Source organism: Cynocephalus volans, chromosome 9 (genome assembly GCF_027409185.1).
Source record: "Cynocephalus volans isolate mCynVol1 chromosome 9, mCynVol1.pri, whole genome shotgun sequence".
NCBI lineage: Eukaryota > Metazoa > Chordata > Mammalia > Dermoptera > Cynocephalidae > Cynocephalus > Cynocephalus volans.
In genome coordinates, this window is record NC_084468.1 from 7668314 (window position 1) to 7680430 (window position 12117).

The window sequence follows — 12117 nt, forward strand, 5'->3', positions numbered from 1 at the left end:
TAAAGCTCTTTTATCGAGTCTCATTTATTAGACTTCTCTGCCACTGCCTTGGGGTTATGCACACAAATAGAATACGAGACAGACACTGCCTTCCTATTTCTCTTTCCCTTCACTTCATGTCAACTACCTGTCACGTCTCCTTAAATTGATCTTTTCACCAAGAAGCTGCCTCAGGTGAACTCCTGGTTTCTCACCTGGGAGGTTGATACTTCTCATTTCATCAGGAAGGAAAGCCCCAAATGAGGGGTCTCTCAGCCTTTCATCTCTTGGCATCTCCAAGACACTTTCCCAGGGTGGCTCCTCTTGGGATTTGCTCCTCCCTGTCCACTTAGGAGGATATGAATGATCTCACAGTCCAAGTGGCAGCCTCCCCTAGACAGGTAATTTCCCTGGGGTCTTAAGCTGTGCACTGTCAATGCGAGTTTAAATGATGCTTCTAAACCCCAGCCAACCTTGTGGCTAAAGTCATTTGCAGCTGGCAAGGCCCAGCTGTTGGGTGAACATGGGGGAATTTGGGAAGCAGAGGGTAGGGGCAGACAGCTGATCTGGGATTGAGGGGTGCAGGTGGCTTTCCCTGTAGAAAGTCCCCTAAACATTGATGAGAAGCTCAGCAACTAAAGCCCTGGAAACTCAGCATGCTCTGCACTCACAAGAAAGCCAGGTGTGCAAACACTGGGAGTGAAGTCGATAATATCATGAGAAGGGCAAGGGCTTGGTGGAAAAACTCAGAAGGCACAGCTCTGTGGTCCGGATCAGTGAAGCACTTTAGGCAAGTTCGTAGATGAGTCCAAGTTGGCTTATTTGTGTAAAAAGGCAGGGAAGAAGGCAAACCTTTTCCTCGCGATACAATGCCAATGTTTATTGTTCTTCCTGAGAAACAGCTGTTACAGACAAAGATAACCTGAGAAACACTAAAAATCACACCAGGAAATGTAGAGCTTCCTTACCTGGTGACTTGCACTTACCACAGGGGCAATGTCCACGGGGCCCTTGGCAGGGGTGCACTGCCCCAGCTAGCCATCCTTGGTGGGTTCTCGAGGCCCCTGACTGGTGTCTCTGCCTCTGGTTCCTTCCCTCCCAGCCACCTCCTGGTTCCTTTATTCTCACTGTGAATCTGCCCCAGGAAATTCATGCTTACAGATCCCCCAGCAGACCTCTATGAAGTTCAAGATAAGATCACAACTCCTCAGTGCCCCACTCAAGGCTCTCTAGATCTGCTGCTAACCTGTCTCCCAACTCTTCCTCTGTGTCTCACTCTGTGCTCCAGGCACCACCAGAGATTCTAACTCAGCTGACATCAGTGTTTTTTAAGCCACCAGTTGACTGTAATACATTCAGCCAGGGTCAAAAAACTGCTCCAGCCCAGTGGTTCTCAGACTTGGCTGTGCGTTGGAACCATATAGTGTTAGAAAATACCAAGCCTGGGTCCCACCCCCAGAGACTATGACTTGGCTGGCCTTTGGTGCAGGCTGGGTGTCAAGACTTTTAAGAGCTTCCTGAGTGATTGAGCAATGTTTGAGGCAGCGTTTTGAGAGGCAGTGAGTTCCTCATCTGCAGAAGCAATCAAGCCATGGCTGGAGGCGTTCCTGGCAGGGAAACCACGCTGGGACTTAAGCTTCTAATAAATGACTGGACTAGAAAATCTTCATGGTCTTTTCCAAACATGAGTTGCATTAATTCTAATTCATTCCAGTCCCCTGGAATGTTTCCTCATTTGCCAGGTGGTCTCTGAGGTCTCTCCTGCTGTGAAATCGTTCCCGTGTTCTGTTCTGCCTTGGTTCATTAAGAAGCTCTGCATGTGACAGCCCAGCCTTCCTTTCAACACTAAGTGCTGTGGTTTAGATGTCTGTGAGTTTGAGACACAAAGACCAAAGACTGCTCCTGACTTCTGTGTTGAGAAAATACTTGAACCAGGACTGGCTGGAAACCATGAGAATCAAAATGCTTTTAACTCACCTTCAGCCAAGGAGATCTGACAAATGGCAAAATTATATCCTTCCATGTAGACACAAGCAGGACTTGTTTTTAATGATCAAGAGTAATCCTATTCTGGGAAGATAAAAACAGGAGCTTCTTCCTCTCACCCCAGATTCTCTGGGTAGGCTATTTTTCCTCTGCATAGTTTTTAACCTTGCGAGTCAATTTCAAAATGGGCCTAATTCCACTCAATTTTTAGCTAACAACTAATGAGCATCAGCCAGGTGCATATGTAAGAGTTAAGATCATAGGTGCTAGAACAAGACGGTGAAGACTCAAATCCAGCATTTGCCTCTTAGCTGTGTGATTTGGGGAAAATTATTTCATCAATCTCAACTTTGTTTTTTTATTTTTAATCTATAAAATGAGAATAAGATTAGTTTGGGAAGAAAGAGGTTAGCAGCTGATATGAAACCCATCTTCTATCCCTTGAGATGGGGAGAGAGAAACCAAAGAAAAAAATGACCTAGTCCATTCTCAATGTAAACTTGCTAATCCAAACTCATGATAGTATTTTCTGGCAGAAAGGTAAGAGGTTCTTATGTATATAATGCTTGTAGTGGACTGTTCCTGGTCTGCCTAGATTGGAAAATGTCAGTATCAGCTATGGAATTATCAGAGTATGAAATAAATAACATACCTTCTTTCATTAAGTGATGCCCTACGTGTCTTTTGTAGAGACCTTCTGTGTTAAATCAGGACAAAGTGCACCCTAATGTGGTAAGGAAGAACTGGGAAGCTGTCTTGAGGGCTTCAGAGTTCACTTGTGCCTGGTGACAACCTGTATCCTATAATTATTAGTAAAATTTGATTCTGGGTAAGATCTTGAATTCTTGTGATTTTTGTTTGACAATCTGACTCTGTGTTCACACAAATATGTTCACAAAATATCTTTGTAAGAATTAAAGCACTTAGAACAGGACCTGGTGCAAAGTAAGTGCTCAACAAATATTAGTTATTATTATCAGAGACTGGATTAGGGAGCAGACATGAGTGCTATGCAGAGCTCAGAGCAGTGCATGGATGTGGATTCTTATGCTTTGTAGTGAATAAAAAGAGCACAGATTCATAAAGATCTCGGTTCAAGTCCTGGCTCCAACAGTTACTAGTTCTTTCATGTTAGGGGAGCCTTGTAACCTCTCTGGACCTCAGTTTTCTCAGTGTTGTTAAAGGAATTGATTAATGCTAACTTGCAAGGCTGTCATGCAGACTAGGGGTGAAGTATGTAAGGCATCCAGAGCAGTGTCTGGATTAAAGTTAATGCTCAAGAAAGGTTGACAGCTGAATGCCATTATGAGTGGAGACTGAGTCCATGTGGCGAGGACTGGGCAAAGAGCGGGATGGGGCCAGGGAAGGCCTCAGCTCTGCCTCTGGGTTTACCCAATCACTTGCGGGGTACACTGTGGGTTCAGTGCCTCCCTTGCCCACACCTTAGGGCTCTAGCTGTGATAGCACCTGCCCCAGCCCCTTCTATCTGTGTTCCCTGGTTGTAATTAAACCTTCCACAGGTCCTTGCTGAGAACTTTCTAGATCTCAGGCCGGCACTAAGGACTTTGGAAGAAATTGGTATATAAAGCACAGACCCTGCATCTAGGTCTAACCATGTGAATGTGTTGTCCTCACCACTGAAGTATGAGTGGAAGGGATGGTGTTCTCTGGGTCAAGCCTCTTAAGAAGCTTTCTCCACAGTCTTCTCCTTTCTGCCTATTGGATGCTGGAGACAAAGAACTCCCAGGGGTTGGTAGAGCCACAACACAGAAGGAGCTTGGGTCTAAGCTGGCCACCTACCAGGGACACTAGCCATAGATGGTTACATGTGTGAGAAACAAATTTCTGTCATGCTGGGGTACTGTCATTTGGGGACATATTTGTTTGCAGCTAGCATTACATGACCCATGTATTCACTGCTGTTAAAGTGACAGACTGCACATATGAAGTGTTCAAGGCACATTGCTCAGGAGCGTGTTATTAAGGATTATCTTTCTTGATCAGTGGCCTTGGAACTGTTTTATAAGTTACTAAAGTTGGATTAGAAGCTGCAGGACCATTTCTTTGGCAGGTGATTAAGGAGCTGTTGGGTCATATGTGCACAGTGTATTTGTTGCATGGATGAAAGAGTAGGTGAACGTATGTGATATCATTACACACTGTTCAATTTTGACTGAAGATTTTAAACATCTGGTTCTACTTTACCTACCTCCTGCCTTCCCCTGCTTTCCCTCCCCTCAACTTGGCACAGAGCAGGTTCTCAGTAAAAGCCTGAGAAATTGATTTGAAAGGAATTAAACCTTTTTCCTGTTCTTTCTCTAACACAGAATTTTGGTATTAGCTTGACTGATCCCTTTACTACATCCAATTGGCTAATGCCACCTCCGTATTTTTGCTGAAACCGTTAAACTCCAACTGCCTCTTTTCAGGAACTTCAGGAATACTGCAGAATTGGGGCCTTTTGTCTCTACTTTCTCTCTCTCCCAAGGCTTCCTTATGAAAAACTCTGCTGCCAGGCCAGGCTCCACTGTCATATCCACTCATCTTCCTTCCCAGCTCTCCCCTCAGTTATTTCATTTGTTTTTTTAACAAGCATTTATGGAACATTTATTATGTGCTGGACACAATTATGGGTTCTCAGGATAAGATCATGAACTACAAACAAGGTCTTTTTGTCCACCTTATTTTCTAGCTGTGGGACACACACATCAAACCAAGCATCAGCAGACTTCTGCTCACAGGCCAGATCTGGCCCACCACTGCTTTCGTCAATAAAGTTTGATTGGAATGCAGCCACGCCATGCATTCATTCACGCCTTGTCTATGGTTGTGTCCACACTACCATGGCAGAGGTGAGTAGTTGTGACAGAGAATGAGTGACAGCGGTTGTGACACAGAATGTGTGACTTCTAAAGCAAAAAATGTTTATGGTTTGTCCCTTTATCAAAAAAGCGTTCCCATCTCTGCCTTACACAAATGAGTATGCAGGAAATAGATGAGCCCATGAGTAGTGCCATGAAGGAAGGAAAATGGATGATGAAATAGAGAGAATGTGTATATGTGTGTGTGTGTGTGTGTGTGTTTATGTATGTGTGTGTGTGTTTATGTGTGTGTTTATGTGTGTGTGTGTGCATGTGTTTATGTGTGTGTGTGTTTATGTATGTGTGTGTGTTTATGTATGTGTTTATGTGTGTGTGTGTTTATGTGTGTGTGTGTGTGTTTATGTGTGTGTGTGTGTTTATGTATGTGTTTATGTGTGTGTGTGTGCATGTGTTTATGTGTGTGTGTGTTTATGTATGTGTGTGTGTTTATGTATGTGTTTATGTGTGTGTGTGTGCATGTGTTTATGTGTGTGTGCTGATTTTAGACTGAGTGATCAGGAGCGGCCTCACTGAACAGGGGACACCTCAGCTGGGACTTCCATAACAGCCTGTGAGAGCAGAGACTTTCTCTGCCTGGGTTTGCTCACCAGGGTCCCCAGGCTGGCACAAGGCCACTGGCTGGACACCTCCAGGGCCACCAGTGCAAATGTCTCATGAGCTGGTGATGCGTTCGCTGGTAGGACTAAACACATTTACTCCTTAATCCCCTGTTAACCGCAGCACACGCTGCTTGCTCATCCTCCTGCTAATTCCCCGCCCTGCTGGGAGGTGGCCTCCCCTTCCTCCGGCCATCTGACCAACCTCACAGCACAGCGTGGGTGGGTGTGCACGTGCGTGTATGCTCGAGGCCCCCGATCATTCCATGGCCTACTCTGCATCTCACTGAAACACCCCGATGTCCCGGATGGGGACGAATGCTTTTCATCCATCACATATATGATCGAACCTGGAACATCATGGCCCATGAAAATCAGCAATACAGAAAGAGACACAGAAATTCAGCTTCATTTGTTTTGATGGAAACTTAGCATTGTTTGCATCAACACAGAAACCGTAACAAAGAAGAGCCACGGACATCACCTCATGGAGAGAGCGCATAGCTGTGTCTGGCCTGCCCTGAACCCACCTGCTCAGTCCCACATTGGCTTCTGATGGAGGCCCCTGCTGGGCACAGACACAGGGCCAGGGAATGGCAGGGCCCTCAGTCTCATTCCACCCTTGCAATTTTACAGATGGGGAAACTGAGGCCCAAGAAGAGGAGAGGTGTTCCACTGACTGATGACTAAGAAATGGCAAAGCTGGGACTAGAAGTGACTCCTGGGTAAAATGAGGCTCAGAACCTTCCAGGCTCCACACACACGCAGGTACCATGTAAGTTGTACCTGCCTGGGCCTGGGAGTCAGTCAGCTCTGTCACCTGTTCCTCATGCAAATCACTTTCCGTCTGCCTTCTCTAGAACTGTCATGAGCCTTAAGTGAGTTAATGCACGTCAAGTTCTTAGCCAAGTACAACACATAATCAGTGATCAATAAATCTTAGACATTGTCATTATTATTATTATGTCATTCATGTTGAACTGTACTTCTCCGTGGGCACAGCTGCACCTTGATTATCTTTGATTCATCACAAACAGACCAGTCCCATGGCTCACAGCTCTCACTGGTGTTAGTTATTGCTGTGTTGTTGGACATTATCACCCATGTATCTTTGGGTGGGCACATTGCCTAATGTCAGTGGGACAGAATGAAGGCAGCCCAACTGCATTTAAATAGGGCAAAGAACTCTGCCCCCATCAGGCTTTGCTTCTTTCTGGGCCCTGGGCTCCCCATCTGTCTCAGGAGAGCCCCCGACTTGGTGGTGCCATGAGCCCCTGGGCGAGGTGATGAGGAAAGACGAGCACCTGACCTGGTCCGCTGCAGAAGGAGGCAATGATGGCCAGGATGCACACGATACTCAGGTAAGGGATCCAGGGGGCACAGTCCTGCGGGAGAATAGGGATGTGGGCACGTGTCTGGAAGACCTGGTTTCCCACCCCAGCTCCTCCTCTGTCTCTATCTGCATGACCTTGGACAGGCCACTTTATGTCCCTGAGCCCCAGTTTCAGCATTTATCACATGGCATACAGGAAGTGGTAAATAAATGAATAACACAGTGCTTGAGTTTTTAGTCTGTAGCAGACAATATGAGATGTTTTACAGGCATTTTCCATTTAAAAGTTTTTTTATTAGTTATCACTATTATGATGTAAAGCACCATGTTTGTTCCCCTGCCATCCTGCAAGGTATGAGATGAGTTAATTCTTTTCATGGAATGTGTCAGGGATGGGGGCTGTTGCTTCTCTGGCAGGAGTGGGGTGGCTTGGTGCTGGATGTGGAAGGATATTTACAGAATTGCACCTGCTCTAGCAGACTGGATGGCTGGTCCTTAGCACACGGTGTCCCCAGTTCTGAGACACAGTGAGTGAGTGTGGAGGTGCTGGGGCTATGCAGGTAGAGGCTGCCTGACTCCATCTACATAGATGTGGGGAAGGGAAGAGCCTGTGCTCACCTTTGAAGGCTGAGCCTAAGTCAGCCCGGTGGGAAAGGAAGGGAAGGGAACAGGGAGGAGCAGAAAGGGTAAGTGACTTGCCAAAAGCGTTACAGTGAGTAAGTGGAAAAGCCAGATTCGAATGTGGGCAGTTTGGCCCCAGAGTCCCTGCTGTTAATCACCAGTCAATGCGGTGACAACTGAGGAAGTGCCCAATATGCAGTGCCCGGCACCCATGGCTGCAATGCGAGAGCTGGAAGGGGCTTATTAGGGGTCATCTAGTGCAATCTCCTCTGTCCCATAGATGGGTAAACTGATGCTCAGAAAGGGGATATATCTTGCCTAAGATCACACAGCTCACCAGTGGCAGTAGTGACAGGACCAGAAGTCAGATCTCTTGCCTACCAGCCCAAGGACCCATCACCAAACCATCTTCCCTGAGGACTCCCAGCAGCTCCACAGCTGAGAAACCACTGGGGAGAGCTGCATTGCAAGAGGTGTCTGTAGACAGTATGAACCCCACAAACCAAAGGCCCCAAAGTGATGAAGCTGGAGCCAGCCCCATGCTTACCTCCCCCAAGGTGTGACACATATGTCCTCTCACCTGCAGCGTCAGCATGATGGTGAGGATCCCGAAGAAGAGGGCCATTAGCCCGAAGCCACCAATGATGAGGGGTCTCCGTCCCAGACGCTCAATGACCAAGCCCTAGACCAGGGTAAAAGAGAGAGAGAACATTACTATTCCACATCTAGCAGCAAGCGAGGGGGATGTGGCACTGGGAGCCAGTGATGGGGTCATGGTTCAAGGCTGGCTTTGACCCTGAGACTGTCCAGCCACTTTCTCCACGATCACAACCCTAGAAGGATGATCCTTATGAGAAAGAAGAAAGGGAAGAAGGAGCACTTCCTGAGCACTGCTGTGCATCAAGACGTCCCCATTCCTCCTCATCAGGGTGGACTCTGATAGGGAGTTTGGAAGAAGAAACTGGATGGACAGGGCCACCAGAGCCCTTTCCCCTCCTTCAGAGCCAGCCTGCCAGGGAGGCAATTCTTGCCGGGAAGGCTTTTCTCTTGCTGCCTATGAAGGAAGGGCAGACCCAAGCCTCCAAACCTGGCCTCCCAGAAACCTGACCCAACAGAACAGAGTGCAGGTGGTTTCCAGAGGCACATGGGTTCAAGTCCTAGCTCTGCCACTTAGCTTTCTTTGTGCCCCAAATGGGTGACTTAGCTTCTCCAAGCCTCAGTTTCCCCATCTGGAAAATGGGAATGATAATATCATCTTTGCAGGGTAGCTGTGAGATCAGGGGGAAAGGACACAGGTGCCAGAAATAGATTCATGAACAACAGAGGTTTCAAATAAGTGGAAGAAGATGTATTATTTCTGTCAGTCAAGGAGAGGCCTGGGGGTCTGGTCCCAGCTCCTGGCTCTAGTTGGCCATGTGGCTTTGAACAAGTCAGTTGATCTTTCTGTATCTTAATTTCTCCTCTTTTCTGATGATGATGGGGTTAGTCGAGATAAAAATGGCTGATGGTTATTATTGAACACCTACTATGTGCCAGGCACTGTACTAAGCACTTTTCATGCATCTACTCATTTAATTCTCACAATAACTAAAGTAGGTTCTATTGTTTGCCCCATTTTACAGGTTAAAAACTGAGGCACAGAGACTTTGGGAATGTGTCTAAGGTCTCATGGCTGGTAAGTAGCAAGGCTGGGATCATCTACAAAGTCTTTTCTGGTTTTTGAGACATTAAAAATTTCCAAACTAGAGATAGCCATACCCTTGGACTCAGTCATTCACCTTTTGGGTATTTATCTTAAGGAAATAGATATTTGGTCAAAGATTCATGGACAAAAATCTTCATCAATGTGTTGTTTATACTAATGAAGAAATAGAAATAATCTAGAAGTCCACCAACAATTGAATTGGTTAAGTAAATCCTAGAACAACTAGATGATAAATGTGTAGAAATTAACATATTTTGAGAGAAGTTTCAAATAGCATAGAAAAATTCTCAGGGCACAATGTTAAGTGAAAAAAGCAGGACAGAAAGGTGTATTTACTTATATATGCAGTTATATAAATTACAGTTATGTTAAACAAATACACTCTGGAAAAATACATGGAAAAATAGTTTACAATGGCTAACTCTCATTGGGGGTATATGTGATTCTTATTTTACTTGTTTATTTTTTAGTTTTCAAAGTTTTCTATATGAGATTTTTTACTTTAAAAAAAAGACTAAAAAATAGAGTTTGTTAAAGTGTGAGGATGTAATCTTTGTCCCCTGAGTCAAAGTCTTTATTCTTTCCCTATCACCAGTGATTTTCAATACTCACACTGACAAGTTTTCACAACCGTGTAAAATGCATCTTTGCTACAATCTAAGGATGTACTGATAATGATATATAAGATTGTGGTTAGCTCAGAGCCCAAAATTAAGCTGGCACTGGAAATGAAGTCTGCTTATAACTGGAATGTGGAAGCTTTTGTCTCCTAAGCATTTTAGGGCAGTCAGGTTAGAGTGCCCAATGACACGGTGCTGAAATGACTGGAAATTACCATGGATGAGCACCACAGTCACTGGGAAACATTGCTACACTGAGATTAACATGTGTTAAATAGGCACACTTAGATTAATATGTTACAGTGTTACACTGGAATCAACATGTCACATTGCTACACTGAGATTAATCTGTATTACATTATTAACTGAGACCAACACATGTTACACTGTTACACTGGATTAATGTGTTTTACATTGTCATACAGAGATCAACATGTGATATTGTTAGTCTGAGATTAATATATACTGGTTACTGGGAATTCCAGTCAAGATGGAATTCCAGTGTCACTCTCTCCCACAAATCAACCAATTTACAACTATAAAAATGTAACACCAGCCAAGCTGGGGCAGCTGGAGCTCAGGGGAAGAGGAGGAGAGACCTACGGAGTTCATGAAGAGGGAGAAACCACAATGAGAGAAAGAAAAAACTGCTCAGAGCATTTTGGGCCACGGCCACTTTAAGGCTGGAACTGCTGAGCGCATGGAGCAGGAGCCGGCAGAAGCCACAGCTGTGCCCTTTGCATGGAGTTGCTTGGAGGCAGCAAGGGAGAAGAGGCCCTGGGGGCCACCAAGACCACTAATAGGGTTTTCGTGGACCCACACAGGAGTGAGGAGCCAGAACAGCTGAAAAATGGGAGCCATTCAGATGCCAGTGAGTCATCGCAAGGGACTGGCACAGGGTCAGTCCCACGTGAAGTGTTTGGAGCACGGGCAGTGGGGGAGACAGGCCCACCAGGAGAACACTGGGACACAGCAAGGACAGCCATTCTGTCCCCCAATCAGTGCAGAACCACTCAGAGGAGACTGGTTGGGAATGCAGCCTTCATGGGGTGCAGTTTGATGAAAAGATTCAGGCCCAGATCAGAGTTTCTACACAACCCAGGTGCACCGGGTCTCTGGAGAGCCGGAAGTACCTATAAGGTCAACCGTTAAACCCTGAGCTGCACAAAAAGCCTTCCCTAGGGAAACAGCAGCAAAGCAGCAATTTAGCTCAACCACAGAGCTCAAGTACTGGTTCCCACAGGAAGTTCCCCCATTTCAGAAGTAAGCAAACGACAAAAAATTAGTTCCAGCCCAGGCACACCACCAGCACCTCGGGACCTGCCAGGGGACCCAAGGTATGGAGCCGGGGACCAGACCCCCCCAACCAGGCCCACCACCAGTGCCTCGTGGCTCTGCCTGGGGATCTGGGTCATGGAGCTGGGGACTAGACCCCCTGCCCACAACCAGGCACACTGCCAGCTCCAAGGAGCATGCCAAAAACATCATCTCCATGTGGGTGGCCCACCATAGCCACCACAGTAACCACAGCTGCCATGAAAGTGGCTAGACATCACAACCACCACGCAGATGGTCCGCCAGCCACTGGAGTGCATTGACACAAGGAGAGTCACCAGCAGAGAGAAAGAAAAGAAGAGGATGTCTCTCTCTACAAAGCCCATTCCAGAGTGACAGAAGAAGCATCTGCTCTATGATAATACTGGGGCATCTGAACACACCTCTCACCATTGGACAGATTATCTAGGCAACAAATCAACAGAGTAACCATTACTCTTTCAGAAGGAGAGAAGAAATCTAGGGTTATCAGAGGGGAGCGGTCAGAGGGAGAGAGGGATAGGGAGAGATTGTACAAGGGGCATAAAGAATAATTATAATTTGTAACAATATACATACTAGTAATATTGATTTGATCAACATATGTCAACTTTGAATCCCAAAAATATGTATAATCAATTATGATTCAAAATATATATATTTTTTGATTCCAAAAAAAATATATATATATATACATACACACACACACACACACACACACACACACACGGGTTACTGACTTGTGTTTTGAGAATTTTTTAAAAAAGTTTCTTCAAGAGCACTACCCACAATTTCAGTGTTGGAAAGTGTGCACCAAACACAAACCAGCTGAGAGCCATTACCTTACAGCACGATGCTCGTGTTCAAGGGCTCTCAGAGCGGGAATCTGGCTTTTGGTTTTGTTCCCTGAAGTCTCTGGATGAACCAGTAACCTGAGCCAATGTAAAGCCGGAAACATTCTCCCTGATTTGAAAACAATCTCTGAAGATGGTCTAGGAAGACAGCAGGGAAATGGATTTGAAGAAGAAGGAAGGGATGAAAACAACCCTCCGCATCCTAGTGGGAAACAGGATCAGTCTGC

The 12117-nt window shown here is 45.8% G+C and overlaps 1 protein-coding gene across 1 annotated transcript in view; it reads right to left on the reverse strand.

The window, feature by feature from the left end:
- Window positions 1-12117, reverse strand: part of SLC2A9 (solute carrier family 2 member 9) — a 207109-nt gene that overhangs the window by 60660 nt on the left and 134332 nt on the right. Inside the window, exons 9-10 of the mRNA XM_063108514.1 lie at window positions 7978-8079; window positions 6753-6828 (exon numbers count right to left, since the gene is read on the reverse strand). Coding sequence (XP_062964584.1) covers window positions 6753-6828; window positions 7978-8079 — 178 coding nt within the window. The remainder of the gene's footprint in view (window positions 1-6752; window positions 6829-7977; window positions 8080-12117) is intronic.